Source organism: Perca flavescens, chromosome 13 (genome assembly GCF_004354835.1).
Source record: "Perca flavescens isolate YP-PL-M2 chromosome 13, PFLA_1.0, whole genome shotgun sequence".
NCBI classification, from domain to species: domain Eukaryota; kingdom Metazoa; phylum Chordata; class Actinopteri; order Perciformes; family Percidae; genus Perca; species Perca flavescens.
In genome coordinates this window covers 35,589,498-35,611,468 of record NC_041343.1, presented here as the reverse complement: position 1 = coordinate 35,611,468, position 21,971 = coordinate 35,589,498, and the positions used below count along the sequence as shown (strand labels likewise).

The following is a 21,971-nucleotide window of genomic DNA, read 5'->3' as shown; positions in this document are numbered from 1 at the left end:
CCAACTATTGGACATTTTTCAGTTATTTTAGAGAATAATATGCAGATGAATTGATACTAACCAGCTGGTTTGAAAGTTTGATGTGAAATTCAGATTTGTCAGTGTAAATGAATAAATAAATCAGACACAAAGGTCTGACAGAAGACATTTTAGGGAAGATAAATGAACTAAAGATGATGTTTTTGGCTGCCTTGTGTAACGTGATGTTTTTGACTCAGAGTAAAGGAGGAAGAAGTCTGAGTTTCTGTTTGAAACTTCTGACATTCAGCACTTTTTATTTCCACATTACAGCAGGAAGTAGAAAACAGACCGGTGGGGGGGGTGTAATAGTAAAAGTTGTAGTAGTGTTTATGTGCCAGCTGATAGCAACATATCAAGCTATAATAAGACAACAACAACGCTATCTGCACATCGGCCTCCTGCACACTGGCTGCGTGGCGTGAGCGTGAGCGTGGCCTGAGCGTGGCCTGAGCGTGGCGTGAGCGTGGCCTGAGCGTGGCGTGAGCGTGGCCTGAGCGTGGCCTGAGCGTGGCCTGAGCGTGGCCTGAGCGTGGCGTGAGCGTGGCCTGAGCGTGGCGTGAGCGTGGCCTGGCGTGGCCTGAGCGTGGCGTGGCGTGGCCTGAGCGTGGCGTGGCGTGGCGTGAGCGTGGCCTGAGCGTGGCGTGGCGTGGCGTGGCGTGGCGTGAGCGTGGCCTGGCGTGGCGTGGCGTGGCCTGAGCGTGGCGTGGCGTGGCCTGAGCGTGGCGTGGCGTGGCCTGGCGTGGCGTGGCGTGGCCTGGCGTGGCCTGAGCGTGGCGTGAGCGTGGCCTGAGCGTGGCGTGAGCGTGGCCTGAGCGTGGCGTGGCGTGGCCTGGCGTGGCCTGAGCGTGGCCTGGCGTGGCGTGAGCGTGGCCTGAGCGTGGCGTGGCGTGGCCTGAGCGTGGCGTGAGCGTGGCGTGGCGTGGCCTGGCGTTGCCTGGCGTGGCCTGAGCGTGGCATGAGCGTGGCCTGAGCGTGGCGTGAGCGTGGCGTGGCGTGGCGTGGCGTGGCCTGAGCGTGGCCTGAGCGTGGCCTGAGCGTGGCGTGAGCGTGGCCTGAGCGTGGCGTGGCGTGGCCTGAGCGTGGCGTGAGCGTGGCCTGAGCGTGGCGTGGCGTGGCCTGAGCGTGGCCTGAGCGTGGCGTGGCGTGGCGTGAGCGTGGCCTGAGCGTGGCCTGAGCGTGGCGTGAGCGTGGCCTGAGCGTGGCGTGAGCGTGGCGTGAGCGTGGCCTGAGCGTGGCGTGAGCGTGGCCTGAGCGTGGCGTGAGCGTGGCCTGAGCGTGGCGTGAGCGTGGCCTGAGCGTGGCGTGAGCGTGGCGTGAGCGTGGCCTGAGCCGTTTATCCAATGAGATAAAGCGTAAAAACTTTGTGTCAATATTCATGAAATTCAATCGAGTTTTACTCTTTCCATGAGACATTTTTCATTCCAAATGACGTAGTTCACATAAAGACGTGTTGATTGGAACCCAGTTAGTGACGAAGAAGACTGAAGAAACCCAGAGGGGGAACCTATCATCATCAGATAACTACTACCATCTAGTCTTATATATCCTGTTAGAATCCATGATATCAGATAACTACTATCATCTAGTAAACATATATCCTGTTAGAATCCATGATATCAGATAACTACTACCATCTAGTCTTATATATCCTGTTAGAATCCATGATATCAGATAACTACTATCATCTAGTCTTATATATCCTGTTAGAATCCATGATATCAGATAACTACTATCATCTAGTCTTATATATCCTGTTAGAATCCATGATATCAGATAACTACTACCATCTAGTCTTATATATCCTGTTAGAATCCATGATATCAGATAACTACTACCATCTAGTCTTATATATCCTGTTAGAATCCATGATATCAGATAACTACTATCATCTAGTCTTATATATCCTGTTAGAATCCATGATATCAGATAACTACTATCATCTAGTCTTATATATCCTGTTAGAATCCATGATATCAGATAACTACTATCATCTAGTCTTATATATCCTGTTAGAATCCATGATATCAGATAACTACTATCATCTAGTCTTATATATCCTGTTAGAATCCATGATATCAGATAACTACTATCATCTAGTCTTATATATCCTGTTAGAATCCATGATATCAGATAATTACTACCATCTAGTCTTATATATCCTGTTAGAATCCATGATATCAGATAACTACTACCATCTAGTCTTATATATCCTGTTAGAATCCATTATATCAGATAACTACTATCATCTAGTCTTATATATCCTGTTAGAATCCATGATATCAGATAACTACTATCATCTAGTCTTATATATCCTGTTAGAATCCATGATATCAGATAACTACTATCATCTAGTCTTATATATCCTGTTAGAATCCATGATATCAGATAACTACTATCATCTAGTCTTATATATCCTGTTAGAATCCATGATATCAGATAATTACTACCATCTAGTCTTATATATCCTGTTAGAATCCATGATATCAGATAACTACTATCATCTAGTCTTATATATCCTGTTAGAATCCATGATATCAGATAACTACTATCATCTAGTCTTATATATCCTGTTAGAATCCATGATATCAGATAACTACTATCATCTAGTCTTATATATCCTGTTAGAATCCATGATATCAGATAACTACTATCATCTAGTCTTATATATCCTGTTAGAATCCATGATATCAGATAACTACTATCATCTAGTCTTATATATCCTGTTAGAATCCATGATATCAGATAACTACTATCATCTAGTCTTATATATCCTGTTAGAATCCATGATATCAGATAATTACTACCATCTAGTCTTATATATCCTGTTAGAATCCATGATATCAGATAACTACTACCATCTAGTCTTATATATCCTGTTAGAATCCATTATATCAGATAACTACTATCATCTAGTCTTATATATCCTGTTAGAATCCATGATATCAGATAACTACTATCATCTAGTCTTATATATCCTGTTAGAATCCATGATATCAGATAACTACTATCATCTAGTCTTATATATCCTGTTAGAATCCATGATATCAGATAACTACTATCATCTAGTCTTATATATCCTGTTAGAATCCATGATATCAGATAATTACTACCATCTAGTCTTATATATCCTGTTAGAATCCATGATATCAGATAACTACTATCATCTAGTCTTATATATCCTGTTAGAATCCATGATATCAGATAACTACTATCATCTAGTCTTATATATCCTGTTAGAATCCATGATATCAGATAACTACTATCATCTAGTCTTATATATCCTGTTAGAATCCATGATATCAGATAACTACTATCATCTAGTCTTATATATCCTGTTAGAATCCATGATATCAGATAACTACTATCATCTAGTCTTATATATCCTGTTAGAATCCATGATATCAGATAACTACTATCATCTAGTCTTATATATCCTGTTAGAATCCATGATATCAGATAACTTTCCGAGGTGGCATGAACGCAGGGTTAGCCCTGAAGACATCAGGAGGGTTAAATCAAGCAGGCAGTGCCACATGGGTTTCAGTAAACAAACGTTTATTAAAACTGAAGAAAGTTTGTCTGGAAGCAGATTAAAATAATAACGCAGATATACACAGACACTTCTGGATCAAATATAAAGGAATATGCAGCTAAATATGATAAAGTTATGAATCTGATTCTGCTGCCGTTTGTATTTAGGTTTCTTTCACAGGCAGCTCTCGTCTTCCTCAGGACACTTCTCTGCTGATGTCACTTCCTGGCCATCCTCTGATGATGTCACTTTCTGTCCATCCTCTGATGATGTCACTTCCTGTTCTCCTGGAGACTCTGAGATCTGAGGGCTGCGGTGACACAGACCATCATCATCATCAAGTTTAAACTTTACTTTTTTTTTTTTATAATTTTTTGGCCTTTATTTTGATAGGACAGATGAAGACATGAAAGGGGAGAGAGATGATATGCAGCAAAGGGCCGAAGGTCAGAGTCGAACCCGCAACCATTTGAGATATATATATATATATATATATATATATCTCAAATGCTATGAATTTAACACCAAACACCCAAAATCAATGAAAGTAGTGAACTGATTACTTATTTTACTTGTAAAGAGCGTTTTATAGTACCATCCATGTTATTTTGTTTTAGAATTAGGTTGGAAGAAACCCAGTATAGAAACGTTTTGAAAATGCGTCAGATTAGACCCAAGGACACCAGGAGGGGTATTTAGGGCGGTCAACATGAACGCCATAACACCGAGTTGACGCATTTTGGATCATGAAGCGATGCAGCAGTAACGTTAGAAAGCATAACGTTCTCCGTGAAACAGCAGACCCCTCGCCGCGGCCGAGCGGCGAGCTAGGCTCTGCCAGGACTCGCCACGCTGAGGGTCACAACACCCGGATGACCACGCTTTTTTGGATATTTTTGTTGCATTTTTTTTATTTTTTTCCGATGTTTTGTCTGAGCACTCCGATAGGAAGGCAGTGATGGGTTCGGGGTACACTCTTAAGAGGCTTCGGAAGTTAAACTTGATCCTGAATCACAAATAAAAGATCCACATTTAATCAGCAGAGACTAACTAACTAAATCAATGATCAGAAACAAAGAAACAAAGCTTGTTGAGCAGAAATCAGACTGGAGATACTTCACTCTGCTGTAGAGAATATAACGTATATATATATATATATATATATATATACACTACTATAGAATTATAGTATTATACAGATATTATTGTTAACTTTGAGAGCCCTGATGTATGATTATCTGTGTTCATGTTTTAAATAACTTTATTGGTACCTGACTGCGTCCGGCGCAGCACTGCCGCTGGTTTCTATGATGATGTCAGTGACGGGGATGATGTAACTGCCGTGGGAGGGGCCTGCCTCCTCTGGCTCCGCCTCTAGCAGGTGAACAGTCACCTGGGGAGCGGGACTTCCTGTAAACATCACGGAGGGTAAGATCTCTGTGATCAGTACAGTGATAGTGTTTAGCGATGGGAGTGAGAACGTGTTTCTGACCGTCTGCGTCTGTCTGTCCGTCCATCTGGTCTCTGATTGGACGGCCTCTGGACCGAACCACAGCTGGATTATCACCTTTCAGGAAGTCCTGGCTCAGCTGGAGGTAACACTGACACACAACAACAACAACAACAACATTTACTGACAACAGTGACGAAAAAGTTGGAAACAGCCAGACGTCCATGTCTTTGTCATAAATACTACTACTACTGTAATACTTACACACAGTATTTAGAAACTTAATCCTCTCAGCCTTCAGGGATTTTTAACAATTTATGGTCCGTCTGGTTTTATTTTCTAAAAAGTCTTTTAACCCTAGTGTTGTCTTCCCGTCGACCTGCAACTTTATCTTTTTCTCAGTCGAAATTTCAACATTTTGTCGTCCTTTTCACTTTTAATCCAAATTTTTTGTCACATTCTTTCCAATTTTTGGGCGATTTCTTAAAGGTATAGTGGAGGATTTTCTTTTTCTGGGTGGATCATCAAGACTATTGGTCCTCCTGGTTGTCAATCATTCTGGTGATATGTTTACGTCCCGAGCTTTCAGGTGTATATGTGTGGTGAGCTTGAGCTACAGTTTCAGCCATTCATTGAAGCATTGAAGCTTTTGGGAGAATATTTCACACGCTGGCGTGCGCTAAAAGCACAGGTTGGGCTTCCCACTGATGCCTCATTCGTGAAGTTTCTACTCCACAGGTAAAGTTTGGCTATTTGGAGAAATCCATTTAAAATCACTGCTAGTAAAAGTTGATGTAAGCTATGATTAGCGATGCTAGCCCCGGCACAAGTCACGCACCGCGCACACACGGTAAACATCTCAATTTGTGAAAAAGTGCAAATCTTCTTTTGGAGAGTAGGCTGGTATGAGCCATGCTGACAGCAACTTGTAAACAGTGCACTCTCGTGCACACGTTTAATAGGCGTTCCCTCTCGGGAGCAGGCAGAGTGTTGCGCATGTGCATTCTTTCAAAAAGTACAGAGGGTGGTTCTTTTCTAAAATTCGGGAAAATCCTCCACTATACCTTTAACAAGTATTTTTCTCACTTTTTCCAGTGTATTTTTTCGAATTTTTTTGTCACTTTTAACAAGTTTTTGTCACCTTTGGCTATGTTTTTGATGTTTTTTTGTCACTTTTTCCGATTTATTTTGTGACTTTTTTCAACATTTATTAAAAAAACAAATTATCAATGTTTTTCCTGCGCTTTTGTACCTTTTTCAAACATTTGTCACTTTTTTCAACGTTCTTTTGTCATAGTTCTGATATAGAAAGTTTTTGTAAACAGGTTAAATTTGACCCGGGGACAACAGGAGGGATCAAACATCAATCTGATCAATTTAATTTCAATTAAATGTTATTTATAGTATCAAATCATAACAAGATCTCAGGACAGTAGGGTTAGAGTAGGTTTAGATCACACTCTATAATTTACAAAGACCCAACAATTCCAGTAATTCCCTCAAGAACAAGCATTTAGTGGGACAGTGGCAAGGGTTAGGGTTAGTGGCACTGTTGTCCACAGTCATCTATAAACATAATTTCTTTCAGGACAAACTGGGCTATTGTTATATTTGTGCTGCAGTGAGGCCAATTGAATGTAGAAAACGGCTGTAGGACCATAAAGACAAATAAATAAATAGCGGAAAATGAATCTCACAGATATGTATTGATATAACCACACAGCAATAAAAGCTAAGCCAATCTTCTCTAAAACAGTTCTCATATGTAATAGGAGTCAAACTGTGAAAAAATAAAAATCATAACTCATACAGTGGACAAAATATCTAAATTGTTTCAAAAAAGTCCAGATGCTTTTGTCCTCATGACATGCACTTATGCCAATAATCAAAATAATAATGTCATAGTTATTGATATCACACACACAGCAATGCTACACAAGCATTTGTGTTGTCTAAAACAGTTCTCTTATATGTTTGGAGTCATCCAGTGCAAAAATAACCATAATGAATATTATAACTCATATAAAGGACAAACTATTTACATTTCTTCAAAAAAAGGCCCAAACTTATGCCAAAACTTAAAACAGTGATGTCATTCTTCTCTGTAGAACAGTTTAGAACGGTAATAGACGATCTTTTCTATTTGATAAAGCTTATAGTTAGGGAGAGAGGAGTTGCAGTGTTCACCTAACTGGCCCACCTGCTTCTCTTCATAATTGTTAGATTAATAATACATAACAAAGTAGAGGGAGGCAGGCCAGCCAAGCCCGATCCGGCAGGGGGAGAGTTCTAAGCCCGAACAGGTTACCTCTCCTTATGACCTGTCTCTCTTAGTTACGCTGTTATAGTTACGCTGTTATAGTTCTAGACTGCCGGGGGACTTCCTTCCTCTGACACACTGAGCTGCTCTCTCCTCTCCCTTTCTATTACTATTACTATTACTATTTGTGTGTATCCAGTCCCAGAAATGCTTGTTACTAATCCTAGCTTCTGGGGAGTTTACTCCCCGGAGTCCTTATGTTTTTTCCCCCAGCTTATTTCCTTGGAGAACGTTGGCACCAAGATCCTGGTTCCAGCTGTCGCCGTGGTCCTGCTGCACTCCCTGCCGAGCTCAGCGGTGTCCTGCAATGTCATGCTGCTTCCTGCTGAACCCTGCAGCTTCCTGCTGAACCCTGCTGCTTCCTGCTGAACCCTGCAGCTTCCTGCTGAACCCTGCTGCTTCCTGCTGAACCCTGCTGCTTCCGGCTGAACCCTGCTGCTTCCTGCTGAACCCTGCTGCTTCCTGCTGAACCCTGCTGCTTCCTGCTGAACCCTGCTGCTTCCTGCTGCTTCCTGCTGAACCCTGCTGCTTCCTGCTGCTTCCTGCTGAACCCTGCTGAACCCTGCTGCTTCCTGCTGAACCCTGCTGCTTCCTGCTGAACCCTGCTGCTTCCTGCTGAACCCTGCAGCTTCCTGCTGAACCCTGCTGCTTCCTGCTGAACCCTGCTGCTTCCGGCTGAACCCTGCTGCTTCCTGCTGAACCCTGCTGCTTCCTGCTGAACCCTGCTGCTTCCTGCTGAACCCTGCTGCTTCCTGCTGCTTCCTGCTGAACCCTGCTGCTTCCTGCTGCTTCCTGCTGAACCCTGCTGAACCCTGCTGCTTCCTGCTGAACCCTGCTGCTTCCTGCTGAACCCTGCTGCTTCCTGCTGCTTCCTGCTGAACCCTGCTGCTTCCTGCTGCTTCCTGCTGCTTCCTGCTGAACCCTGCTGCTTCCTGCTGAACCCTGCTGCTTCCTGCTGAACCCTGCTGCTTCCTGCTGCTTCCTGCTGAACCCTGCTGCTTCCTGCTGAACCCTGCTGCTTCCTGCTGCTTCCTGCTGAACCCTGCTGCTTCCTGCTGCTTCCTGCTGAACCCTGCTGAACCCTGCAGCTTCCTGCTGAACCCTGCTGCTTCCTGCTGCTTCCTGCTGCTTCCGGCTGAACCCTGCTGCTTCCTGCTGAACCCTGCTGCTTCCTGCTGCTTCCTGCTGCTTCCGGCTGAACCCTGCTGCTTCCTGCTGAACCCTGCTGCTTCCTGCTGAACCCTGCAGCTTCCTGCTAAACCCTGCTGCTTCCTGCTGAACCCTGCAGCTTCCTGCTGAACCCTGCTGCTTCCTGCTGAACCCTGCTGCTTCCTGCTAAACCCTGCTGCTTCCTGCTGAACCCTGCTGCTTCCTGCTGCTTCCTGCTGCTTCCGGCTGAACCCTGCTGCTTCCTGCTGAACCCTGCTGCTTCCTGCTGAACCCTGCTGCTTCCTGCTGCTTCCTGCTGCTTCCGGCTGAACCCTGCTGCTTCTTGCTGAACCCTGCTGCTTCCTGCTGAACCCTGCAGCTTCCTGCTAAACCCTGCTGCTTCCTGCTGAACCCTGCAGCTTCCTGCTGAACCCTGCTGCTTCCTGCTGAACCCTGCTGCTTCCTGCTGAACCCTGCTGCTTCCTGCTGCTTCCGGCTGAACCCTGCTGCTTCCTGCTGCTTCCTGCTGCTTCCTGCTAAACCCTGCTGCTTCCTGCTGAACCCTGCTGCTTCCTGCTGCTTCCGGCTGAACCCTGCTGCTTCCTGCTGCTTCCTGCTGCTTCCTGCTAAACCCTGCTGCTTCCTGCTGAACCCTGCTGCTTCCTGCTGCTTCCTGCTGCTTCCTGCTGCTTCCGGCTGAACCCTGCTGCTTCCTGCTGAACCCTGCTGCTTCCTGCTGAACCCTGCTGCTTCCTGCTGCTTCCTGCTGCTTCCGGCTGAACCCTGCTGCTTCCTGCTGAACCCTGCTGCTTCCTGCTGAACCCTGCTGCTTCCTGCTGCTTCCTGTTGAACCCTGCAGCTTCCTGCTGCTTCCTGCTGAACCCTGCTACTTCCTGCTGAACCCTGCTGCTTCCTGTTACGTCCATCCATGCTCTGCTGGGCCACGCTACATCCTGGAACGCCCTGCAGCGCCCTGATATGACATGAAATACTATGACTACCATTTGAAGTCACTGTTCCATTATTAATGTGACTACTATCGCCACTGTTCATCACACCCCCAACCGGCCCGTCAGACACCGCCTACCAAGAGCCTGGGTCTGTCCCAGGTTTCTTCCCAAGAGGGAGTTTTTCCTCGCCACTGTTGCACTGCTTGCTCTTGAGGGAATTACTGTAATTGTTGGGGCTTTGTAAATTTTAGAGTGTGGTCTAGACCTACTCTATCTGTAAAGTGTCTCGAGATAACCTATGTTATGATTTGATACTATAAATAAAATTTTATTGAATTGAATTGAATTGGTCACATCTTACTATTCTGACTTTGAGTGATCTCTCCTCACAATAAACAATCTTTGTTGTGCCTCAGATGATATGGGCCTAATGTGTGTCTTTCATTGGTTTACAAGACAAAAACAAGCAACTCCCAAAGCATCATGGGAAAAAAAAAGGATGGTTAGCATCAGAGCTAGCTGCGATCCTCGGAGATAAATGGCCAAAAAATCATAAATTATGGACATAAAATGTATCAATCTTGGATGTAACAGTATGGATTAATTGCAAAAAGACCCCAAAAACTCTGGACTTCCAGGCTGGATACAAAACCTTCTGTAACGGCTACGAAGACAGCAAAGATATCAGCAGAACGGTGCAACTGTTAGCTTGTAGCTACAACAGATGGCATGTTGCTACTAGTTATTAATATAAAGTTATATAGTAATATACAGTACAGGCCAAAAGTTTGGACACACCTTCTCATTCAAATGCATTTTCTTTTATTTTCATGACTATTTACATTGTAGATTCTCACTGAAGGCATCAAAACTATGATTGAACACATATGGAATTAACTGAAAACATATCTTATATTTTAGATTCTTCAAAGTAGCCACCCTTTGCTTTTTTATTAATAAGGGAAATAATTCCACTAATGAACCCTGACAAAGCACACCTGTGAAGGTAAAACCATTTCAGGTGACTACCTCATGAAGCTCATTGAGAGAACACCAAGGGTTTGCAGAGTTATCAAAAAAAGCAAAGGGTGGCTACTTTGAAGAATCTAAAATATAAGACATGTTTTCAGTTATTTCACACTTTTTTGTTAAGTACATAATTCCATATGTGTTCATTCATAGTTTTGATGCCTTCAGTGAGAATCTACAATGTAAATAGTCATGGAAATAAAGAAACACATTGAATGAGAAGGGCTTTTTCTTAAAGAGACAGCTGCTAAAACAGAGCATTTCAGACAGACAGGATGAATATACAGGTATGTTCAGACAGGATGAATACAGGTATATTCAGACAGACAGGTATATTCAGACAGACAGGATGAAGAAAATATGTTTTTTAACATTAAATCACGTAAACAGAAGAAGAAACCCAAATTACAAGTATGAGCCTGAAAATGAGCGTCTGAGTAGGATTACTACGTGGTAATAGAGTACTCTAGTACCTTTTTGTAGTCCTCGGTCATCATGTTGCCCAAGGCGATGATCAGCGAGGAGAAAGAAGGTCTGGACTGAGGTTTCTCCTCCCAACACTGTTTCATCAGATCATAACTGGAGACCGAACATTAAATATCAGATCAGATATGTCTAAAAGTGCTGATTATTTACATGGAGTCTGGTGTAATGTAACACATCAGTCTTGCAGTGCAGACAAAGCTTTAAGCGAGCTGATTGGTGGATTAAAGAGTGATTTTGGTATTATGGTGGGTCCTGTCCTTGTCATGTTTCCTGCTGTTATGGTTTCAGTGTTTTGTGTCTGCACTTTTTGTAACTTTCTGTTCCCTGTTGTGTTGATGTACTCTGTTCTGTGTCTTGTGTTCTCTGTTATCCCTGGTGTTGTCTAGTGTTGTCTCGAGTGTCTGTATTTAGGTTATATCATGTTTTTCCTGCTTCCTGTTTTATTTTGATAGTCTGGTCTTCTGTCTTGTCATGTCTAGCTTTGCTTTCTGTTTCCCGCCTTTGTTGATTGTCCTGCCCCGCCCTGATGTGTTTCACCTGTTGTCTCACCTGCTTCTGATTTACCCATCACCTCATGTATTTAGCCTCTGTGTTCCCCTTGTCTTGTGTCACATCGTTTTGTAGCCATGTCCTTGTGTTTCCTCCCTGTGCCTTGTCTTTGTGCCTGCGTCAGTTTGCTCCTGCCTGTGTTTTTCCCGTCAGTTTAGTTTTTGTAAGTTTTCCAGTCTTTGTACTGCCGTTTTTTGTTTTTATTAAATCCTCCACTTCAATGTTTGCCTGCCTGCTCTCTCTGCATATGGGTCCTCTACTTCCCTCACCTGTAACACCTGCTCTGCTGAGGCAGCGGGATTATTTCAACCAAACCAGAGTGGTGGTTGTTGGAACAGTGGAAAGATGAACCAAGATGGCTTTTGATAGTTTTTAGTTTCTGTCCACTTTGAATGAAGTGTGTTTTGCAACAATAAAAGTCCTGATTATTCACATGGAGTCTGGTGTAAAATATGCTGCTCTATACACGCTAAAAGTCCTGATTATTTACATGGAGTCTGGTGGGTTTGGCGATGGGGATTTTATAGGCAAACATGTGAAAGTGAGTTTTGTGTCATACATGTCGTTCGGAGCGTGATCAGGGCGACTCATCCTGTATCCTCTCTTCAGAGACGAGTAAAACTGCTGAGTCATGGGAAGGTCGGGGTACGGGCTCCCCCCTGCGACAAAACACAAAGTACTGCAGAAATGAGCATGTTCTGACATTTTATAGAGCAAATAATCGTCAGATAAATCAACAATGAAAATAATGGTGAGCTACAGCTAGGGATGCACCATATCCAGATTTTTGGGGTTCTGCTGAATACTGAATCCCCTGGTTGAGATTGTGCTGACTCCTCCTCCCATCCTCAGTCCATGAACCCAGTAAACACATGAATGAAGTAAACAGGGACTGTCCTTCCTTTGCTGTACCTGAAGTTGCTGCATTCTGGCTGCTGTCTGGAGATTCCTTCATGAACAACTCGTATTCTTCCAGATGTTTCAGACCAGATGTTGTAACAGCGGCCATGTTGTGTATAGTTTAGGATCCTCGCCACCACCAGACCAATCAGCATTGAACAGATTGAACATGTAGCTGGACTTGAATGGTCTTCTTTTGACTGAAAGTACTGCCAAACAACACTTTTTCTGCTCATCAGATCCATGTCCACTTTCTCACAGCCTACTACATTGAACGCTCCACCTACGTAAACACCTTCCCATAATCAACGGCGCCGTCATCACAGCAACCAGCGTAGCGCACCGAGTGCAAGCCTAGGGTTCGGTTCCCTGGGAACAAATTCTAAGGTTCGGCAGAAACCCAACCCCGTCAAAATGCCCAATATTCAGCCCAATCAGAAGACAAATCCTGGATTTGGTCATAATGAGTTAACAGTGTATATGTCTATCTAATGTAGTGTAGATGTGTACTGGTTTGGACTGGTTACCCAGAGAGAAGATCTCCCACAGTAAGACTCCGTAGGACCACACGTCACTCTGAGAGCTGTAAATGTTGTGGAAAATACTCTCTGGAGACATCCACTTCACCGGCAGGAAGCTCTGAAAAGTCAATACATACTTATACTTATACTTACATTACATTACAATTAGAAGACACTGTTATCCAAAGCAACTTACAATTTCTCTGCTTCTGGAGCAACTAGGGGTTAAGTGCCTTGCTCAGGGACACATTGGTTGATGTACTGCAGTGGGAATCGAACCCAGGTCTCCCACACCAAAAGCATGTGTCATATCCACTGCCATCACCACCCCTCTTATAATGTTGCAGTTTATTAAAACTATTTCAACGATAAGAATTTAGTCGATAAAGTTAAACTGACGTTTCCTCTGGCGATGTAGTCCTGGTCCTTCATCAGATCTCGGGCCAAACCAAAGTCACAGATCTTCACCAGCTTCCCCTCGCAGACCAGCACGTTCCTCGCAGCCAGGTCTCTGTGGACACACTGCAGGACACGCAACACGCCAACGTCAACACGCAGCGTGGCATAGGGACACGCAGCATGACACAGGGACACGCAGCATGATACAGGGACACGCAACATGACACAGGGACACGCAACATGACACAGGGACACACAGCATGACACAGGGACACACAACATGACACAGGGACACGCAACATGAAACAGGGACACACAGCATGACACAGGGACACGTAGCATGACACAGGGACACGCAGCATGACACAGGGACACGCAACATGACACAGGGACACGCAACATGACACAGGGACACGCAGCATGACACAGGGACACGCAACATGACACAGGGACACGCAGCATGACACAGGGACACGCAGCATGACACAGGGACACGCAACATGACACAGGGACACGCAGCATGACACAGGGACACGCAACATGACACAGGGACACGCAACATGACACAGGGACAGTCAACATAGCACAGGGACACGCAGCATGACACAGGGACACGCAAGATGACACAGGGACACGCAGCATGACACAGGGACACGCAACATGACACAGGGACACGCAACATGACACAGGGACAGTCAACATAGCACAGGGACACGCAACATGACACAGGGACACGCAACATGACACAGGGACACGCAACATGACACAGGGACATGCAACATGACACAGGGACACGCAACATGACACAGGGAAATGCAACATGACACACCCACCAATCCAATGACACCAATCCACCTCCCCCCTGCCTGTCATGAATAGGCAACATAACATGCAAATATGTATTAGTGATGGTACATTTCTGGAGGAGAGGAAGTCCATGGCCTGAGAGATCTGGAAGGAGAAACTGAGAAGGTCGTTGAGGCTGAGGAGAGGAGAGTCACTGAGGAGAGACGACGCCTCCTGGTGGTCTGAAAGAGAACAACAACACGGCCAGTTACATCACACACAAACACACAAACACACACGCACACACATACACACACACACAGACTCACACACACACACACACACACACACCAGGGTTTCACCTGGAACTGTACAAGCCCTAAACTTTGGCACTTAGCTTGTCTCTTTCTTTATTAGTTCTTCAGTTTGTCTCTTTGTTAATTCTTCAGTTTGTCTCTGTTAATTCTTCAGATTGTCTCTTTGTTAGTTCTTCAGTTTGTCTCTTTGTTAATTCTTCAGTTTGTCTCTTTGTTAGTTCTTCAGTTTGTCTCTTTGTTAGTTCTTCAGATTGTCTCTTTGTTAATTCTTCAGTTTGTCTCTGTTAATTCTTCAGTTTGTCTCTTTGTGAGTTCTTCAGTTTGTCTCTTTGTTAGTTCTTCAGATTGTCTCTTTGTGAGTTCTTCAGTTTGTCTCTTTGTTAGTTCTTCAGATTGTCTCTTTGTGAGTTGTTCAGTTTGTCTCTTTGTGAGTTCTTCAGATTGTCTCTTTGTTAGTTCTTCAGTTTGTCTCTTTGTTAGTTCTTCAGTTTGTCTCTTTGTTAGTTCTTCAGTTTGTCTCTTTCTTTATTAGTTCTTCAGATTGTCTTTGTTAGTTCTTCAGTTTGTCTCTTTATTAGTTCTTCAGATTCTCTCTTTGTTAGTTCTTCAGTTTGTCTCTTTGTTAGTTCTTCAGATTGTCTCTTTGTTAGTTCTTCAGTTTGTCTCTTTGTTAGTTCTTCAGATTGTCTCTTTGTTAGTTCTTCAGATTGTCTCTTTGGTAGTTCTTCAGATTGTCTCTTTGGTAGTTCTTCAGATTGTCTCTTTTTTAGTTCTTCAGATTGTCTCTTTGTTAGTTCTTCAGATTGTCTCTTTGGTAGTTCTTCAGATTGTCTCTTTTTTAGTTCTTCAGATTGTCTCTTTGTTAGTTCTTCAGTTTGTCTCTTTGTGAGTTCTTCAGTTTGTCTCTTTGTTAGTTCTTCAGATTGTCTCTTTGTTAGTTCTTCAGATTGTCTCTTTGTTAGTTCCTCAGTTTGTCTCTTTCTTTTAGTTCTTCAGATTGTCTCTTTGTTAGTTCCTCAGTTTGTCTCTTTCTTTTAGTTCTTCAGTTTGTCTCTTTGTTAGTTCTTCAGATTGTCTCTTTGTGAGTTCTTCAGATTGTCTCTTTGTTAGTTCTTCAGATTGTCTCTTTCTTTTAGTTCTTCAGATTGTCTCTTTATTTTAGTTCTTCAGATTGTCTCTTTGTTAGTTCTTCAGATTGTCTCTTTATTTTAGTTCTTCAGATTGTCTCTTTGTTAGTTCTTCAGTTTGTCTCTTTGTTAGTTCTTCAGATTCTCTCTTTGTTAGTTCTTCAGTTTGTCTCTTTATTAGTTCTTCAGATTCTCTCTTTGTTAGTTCTTCAGTTTGTCTCGTTGTTAGTTCTTCAGATTGTCTCTTTGTTAGTTCTTCAGATTGTCTCTTTGTTAGTTCTTCAGATTGTCTCTTTGTTAGTTCTTCAGATTGTCTCTTTGTTAGTTCTTCAGTTTGTCTCTTTGTTAGTTCTTCAGATTGTCTCTTTGTGAGTTCTTCAGATTGTCTCTTTGTTAGTTCTTCAGATTGTCTCTTTGTTAGTTCTTCAGATTGTCTCTTTGTTAGTTCCTCAGTTTGTCTCTTTCTTTTAGTTCTTCAGATTGTCTCTTTGTTAGTTCCTCAGTTTGTCTCTTTCTTTTAGTTCTTCAGTTTGTCTCTTTCTTTTAGTTCTTCAGTTTGTCTCTTTGTGAGTTCTTCAGATTGTCTCTTTGTGAGTTCTTCAGTTTGTCTCTTTGTTAGTTCTTCAGATTGTCTCTTTGTTAGTTCTTCAGATTGTCTCTTTCTTTTAGTTCTTCAGTTTGTCTCTTTCTTTTAGTTCTTCAGTTTGTCTCTTTGTTAGTTCTTCAGTTTTTCTCTTTGTTAGTTCTTCAGATTGACTCTTTCTTTTAGTTCTTCAGTTTGTCTCTTTGTTAGTTCTTCAGTTTGTCTCTTTGTTAGTTCTTCAGTTTGTCTCTTTGTTAGTTCTTCAGTTTGTCTCTTTGTTAGTTCTTCAGTTTGTCTCTTTGTTAGTTCTTCAGATTGTCTGTTAGTTCTTCAGATTGTCTCTTTGTTAGTTCTTCAGTTTGTCTCTTTGTTAGTTCTTCAGATTGTCTCTTTGTTAGTTCTTCAGTTCAGTTTGTCTCTTTCTTTGTTAGTTCTTCAGATTGTCTCTTTTTTAGTTCTTCAGATTGTCTCTTTGTTAGTTCTACAGTTTGTCTCTTTTTAAGTTCTTCAGATTGTCTGTTAGTTCTTCAGATTGTCTCTTTGTTAGTTCTTCAGATTGTCTCTTTGTTAGTTCTTCAGATTGTCTCTTTCTTTTAGTTCTTCAGATTGTCTCTTTATTTTAGTTCTTCAGATTGTCTCTTTGTTAGTTCTTCAGTTTGTCTCTTTCTTTTAGTTCTTCAGATTGTCTCTTTGTTAGTTCTTCAGTTTGTCTCTTTGTTAGTTCTTCAGATTCTCTCTTTGTTAGTTCTTCAGTTTGTCTCTTTATTAGTTCTTCAGATTCTCTCTTTGTTAGTTCTTCAGTTTGTCTCGTTGTTAGTTCTTCAGATTGTCTCTTTGTTAGTTCTTCAGATTGTCTCTTTGTTAGTTCTTCAGATTGTCTCTTTGTTAGTTCTTCAGATTGTCTCTTTGTTAGTTCTTCAGTTTGTCTCTTTGTTAGTTCTTCAGTTTGTCTCATTGTTAGTTCTTCAGTTTGTCTCTTTGTTAGTTCTTCAGATTGTCTCTTTGTTAGTTCTTCAGTTTGTCTCATTGTTAGTTCTTCAGTTTGTCTCATTGTTAGTTCTTCAGTTTGTCTCTTTGTTAGTTCTTCAGTTTGTCTCATTGTTAGTTCTTCAGTTTGTCTCATTGTTAGTTCTTCAGTTTGTCTCTTTGTTAGTTCTTCAGTTTGTCTCATTGTTAGTTCTTCAGTTTGTCTCATTGTTAGTTCTTCAGTTTGTCTCATTGTTAGTTCTTCAGTTTGTCTCTTTGTTAGTTCTTCAGTTCGTCGTTAGATTGTTTGTTAGTTTTTCTCCGGCATGTGTCACCTGGCGGCGTGCACGGCGTCTCGTAGTCCGCAGGTTCAATGTCGGCGTAGCTGAGCTCCTTCATGGCGACATACTGAACGCTCTCCTCTTTATTCATGTCCATGTAACCTCCATCACCGTCACTGCAGAGAGAGAGAGACACATAGACAGACAGACAGGTTAGAGAGAAAGACAGAGAGACAGGTTAAAGACAGAGACAGACAGACAGATAGGTTAGAGAGGGAGACAGACAGACAGGTTAGAGAAAGAGATAGATAGACAGATAGACAGAGACAGACAGACAGAGACACAGGTTAGAGAGACACTGAGACAGACAGATAGGTTAGAGAGAGAGAGACAGACAGACAGACAGACAGACAGGCAGACAGAGAGACAGAGAGAGAGAGAGAGACAGACGACCTGTGTGCGTTTGCGTCAGTCTGCAGGAAGGTGTGTTTGTTCCTGTGCAGGTAGCCCACCAGGTCTCCATGACGACAAAACTCTGTGATCAGATAGACAGGACCTGGGCAGACAGACAGGCAGTGTGTTGGTTTGGTTCATTTGTAAATTATTGTGTTTCTTCCTTTGTTTGACGTAAGCTTCTTTCAGTTTGTTTGTTAGTCATCATAGTTAATCTGTTAGATTATTCTTTTATTATTCACTGTGAGAGTGTCAGAATGACTATTATCCCCCATACTTATTATTATTCCGCCACATTTTTGTCCTACTACTAGTCACGGAGCGTTGCCAACACGTGCACACAAAATACATCAAAACGTGTGTAATGATCAGGAATGGTGTTCTATGTTTTTTCTAAGAGATTTTTCGCCTGGTTTTCACGATATCGGCAAAAAAACAACTGCAGTTCATACCAACTGCCGATAGAAACAATGAATAAAAATATCTGGAAGTACGCAGACGGTTCCCTGTTTGTTACCTGCTCTGTGTCACATATATTTGAGACCAAAAACATAAAAGGATTAAATTCATATTAGTTCCGAATAAAATCTGAATGAAAGTGCACACCTTCTCTCGTGCACGCTCCCAGCAGATTGACGACATTCAGGTGAGGGCCGAGATGAACCAGAACCTTCAATTCAGACATCAGAGACTGATCGGCACCGCTGCTGGCTGAACACACGCACACACACACACACACACACACACACACACACACACACACACACACACACACACACACACACACACACACACAAAGATTCAACTGTGTAAAGTTTAAATATATACACTTTACAGAAATTAATGGCAATTTGCATTTATCTGTAGTATTTAGTAGAACATCCGAAAACAGACAGACAGACAGTGAGACAGTGAGACAGACAGTGAGACAGACAGTGAAACAGATGGCCAGACAGACAGACAGACAGACAGAGAGAGAGATAGACAGACAGACAGTGAGACAGTGAGACAGTGAGACAGCCAGAGAGTGAGACAGACAGAGAGACAGACAGACAGGTACTTACGTTTGACCATCTTGATGGCCACTTTAGTTGTAGAGTGAGAGTGAAGCAGACCAGAGACAGTCGCCGCAACAACACGACCAAAAGCACCTGAACCCAACACCTGACCTGCAGACAGACAGGAAGAGAGAGACAGACAGACAGACAGACAGGAAGAGAGAGAGAGAGACAGACAGACCGATAGACAGACCGATAGACAGACGGTATTAATTATGTATATTACGACTGCATTGTCTTGTCTCTGAGGATCAAGTATTACTACGTGTTCTCAGAGTATTATACAGTATATAGAGTATATACACTCACCTTAAAGATTATTAGGAACACCTGTAAGATTTCTCTTTAATGCAGTTATCTAATCAACCAATCACATGGCAGCTGCTTCAATGCATTTAGGGGGGCGGTCCAGGTCTAGACAATCTCCTGAACTCCGAACTGAATGTCAGAATGGGAAAGAAAGGTGATCTAATCAGCTTTGAGCGTGGCGTGGTTGTTGGTGCCAGACGGGCTGGTCTGAGTATTTCACAGTCTGCTCAGTTACTGGGATTCTCACCCACAACCATTTCTAGGGTTTACAAAGAATGGTCTGAAAAAGTAAAAACATCCAGTATGCTGCAGTCCTGGGGGGCGAAAATGCCTTGTTGATGCTAGAGGTCAGAGGAGAATGGGCCGACTGATTCCAGCTGATAGAAGATCAACTTTGACTCACATAACCACTCGTTACAACCGAGGTATGCAGCAAAGCATTTGTGAAGCCACAACATGCACAATCTTGAGGCGGATGGGCTACACCAGCAGAAGACCCCACCGGGTACCTCTCATCTCCTCTAAAAATAGGAACATGAGACTACAATTTGCATGAGGTCACCAAAATTGGACAGTTGTAGACTGTAAAAATGTTGCCTGGTCTGATGAGTCTCGATTTCTGTTGAGACATTCAGATGGTAGAGTCAGAATTTGGCGTAAACAGAATGAGAACATCCATCATGCCTTGTTACCACTGGGCAGGCTGGTGGTGGGGGTGTAATGGTGTGGGGAATGTTTTATTGGCCCCTTTGTACCAATTGGGGATCGTTTAAATGCCACAGCCTACCTGAGCATTGTTTCTGACCATGTCCATCCCTTTTTCCATCCTCTGATGGCTACTTCCAGCAGGATAATGCACCATGGCACAAAGCTCGAATCATTTCAAACTGGTTTCTTGAACATTACAATGAGTTCCCTGTACTAAAATGGCCCCCACAGTCCCCACATCTCAACCCAATAGAACATCTTTGGGATGTGGTGGAACGGGAGCTTTGTTCCTTGGATGTGCATTCCCTAAATCTCCATCAACTGTAAGACCCTCTCCTCTCAATATGGGCCAACATTTCTAAAGAATGCTTCCAGCACCTTGTTGGATCAATGACACAAAGAATTAAGGCAGTTCTGAAGGAGAAAGGGGGTCAAACACGGTCTTAGTAGGGTGTTCCTAATAATCCTTTAGGTGAGTGTATATTGTAGTATTACCTAGTACTACGTTGTCCCGCGGAACTTCCCAGGCAGAGTTGTACGGCAGGGCGGTGGGGTCGAGGTACATGTACTGCTGTCCGTCAGCGCTCACCGACTCAATCACCTTCCAGAGTACTTCATAACGAGGTTTCTACAGACAGGAGTACACAGACTATATACTATAGATACTACTATAGACAGGAGTACACATACTATATACTACTGATACTAATATAGACAGGAATACATAGACTATATACCACCGATACCACTATAGACAGACTCAATCACCTTCCAGAGTACTTCATACCGAGGTTTCTACAGACAGGAGTACACAGACTAAATACTCTCTGGTAGGAACTGTAACTAGTGGTAACCACGGTAACGGGTTGAACTGACTTTTCTCCAGAGGAAGATGAGGATGATGAGGAAGACGATGGCGATGATGACCAGAACCATTACTGCTGCTAACACCATCACCTGAGACAGGAGAGCTGGAGACAGGTGGAGAGACAGGTAGACAGAGAGACAGGCAGAGAGAGAGAGAGAGAGAGACAGAGACAGAGAGAGAGACAGAGTGAGAGAGAGAGACAGACAGGGAGACAGGCAGAGAGAGAGAGAGAGTTAAACAGAGAGACAGGCGGAGAGAGAGACAGACAGAAAGGTAGAGAGAGATAGAAAGGTAGACAGAGAGACAGGCGGAGAGAGAGAGAGACAGATAGACAGAGAGAGAGACATGTAGACAGAGACAGGTGGAGAGAGAGAGAGACATGTAGACAGAGACAGGCGAGAGAGAGCGAGAGACAGAGAGACAGGCGGAGAGAGAGAGACAGATAGACAGGTAGAGAGAGAGACATGTAGACAGAGACAGGCGGGGAGAGAGAGTGAGAGACATGTAGACAGAGACAGGCGAGAGAAAGCGAGAGAGAAAGGTAGACAGAGAGACAGGCAGAGAGAGAGAGACAAGTAGACAGAGAGACAGGTAGACAGAGAGACAGGCAGAGAGAGAATCAAGTAGACAGAGAGACAGGCGGAGAGAGAGAAACAGGTAGACAGAGAGACAGGTAGACAGCGAGACAGGCAGAGAGAGACATGTAGACAGGGAGACAGAGAGAGAGAATATATCTTTATTGTGTTATTGTTTTAAGAACATGAATCTCAGAATGACAATATAAATCAATATATATTTCCAGAGACATGATAGTTGAGGACGGCAGTGTTGGGACGTACAGTTGGACAGGACTCTCAGGTCTCTGGCTCGCCATCCTGCAGAGTTTTTGGCTTCACAGCGAACAGCTGACACAGAGCTGAGACTCTGCAGAGTCAACACACTGCGCACCTGCACAGGTAACACACACAAACACACACACAAACACACAAATGTAGCACACACACACACACACACACACACAGAGGTTGCACACACACACACACACACACAGAGGTAGCACACACACAGACACACACACAGGTTTACGTGAGTATTAAAACTAGGGTTGGGTACTCTTGGGTTTATAATATGGTTGCTACACCTTTAAGAAAACACAAAACAACACTCGGCGACATAAAAGAACAGCTTGTTTATTGCGGAGGCCATGTG

General features: G+C 43.3%; 1 protein-coding gene across 3 annotated transcripts in view; it reads right to left on the bottom strand.

Moving 5' to 3' along the window:
• Positions 1–3,721: 3,721 nt before the first annotated feature.
• The window catches only part of LOC114566403 (platelet-derived growth factor receptor beta), a 32,200-nt gene continuing 13,950 nt past the window's right edge, over positions 3,722–21,971 (bottom strand). For all 3 annotated transcript variants that reach the window (XM_028594831.1, XM_028594830.1, XM_028594832.1), the window contains 15 exons: positions 21,602–21,710; positions 20,771–20,865; positions 20,390–20,522; positions 18,884–18,988; positions 18,426–18,530; positions 17,820–17,922; positions 17,421–17,542; positions 14,222–14,334; positions 13,307–13,429; positions 12,914–13,025; positions 12,046–12,145; positions 10,925–11,030; positions 5,046–5,154; positions 4,825–4,963; positions 3,722–3,863 (listed from right to left, as the gene is read on the bottom strand). In XM_028594831.1, the coding sequence (XP_028450632.1) occupies positions 3,728–3,863; positions 4,825–4,963; positions 5,046–5,154; positions 10,925–11,030; positions 12,046–12,145; positions 12,914–13,025; positions 13,307–13,429; positions 14,222–14,334; positions 17,421–17,542; positions 17,820–17,922; positions 18,426–18,530; positions 18,884–18,988; positions 20,390–20,522; positions 20,771–20,865; positions 21,602–21,710 (1,710 nt within the window). In that variant the 3' untranslated portion in view covers positions 3,722–3,727. The remainder of the gene's footprint in view (positions 3,864–4,824; positions 4,964–5,045; positions 5,155–10,924; positions 11,031–12,045; positions 12,146–12,913; positions 13,026–13,306; positions 13,430–14,221; positions 14,335–17,420; positions 17,543–17,819; positions 17,923–18,425; positions 18,531–18,883; positions 18,989–20,389; positions 20,523–20,770; positions 20,866–21,601; positions 21,711–21,971) is intronic.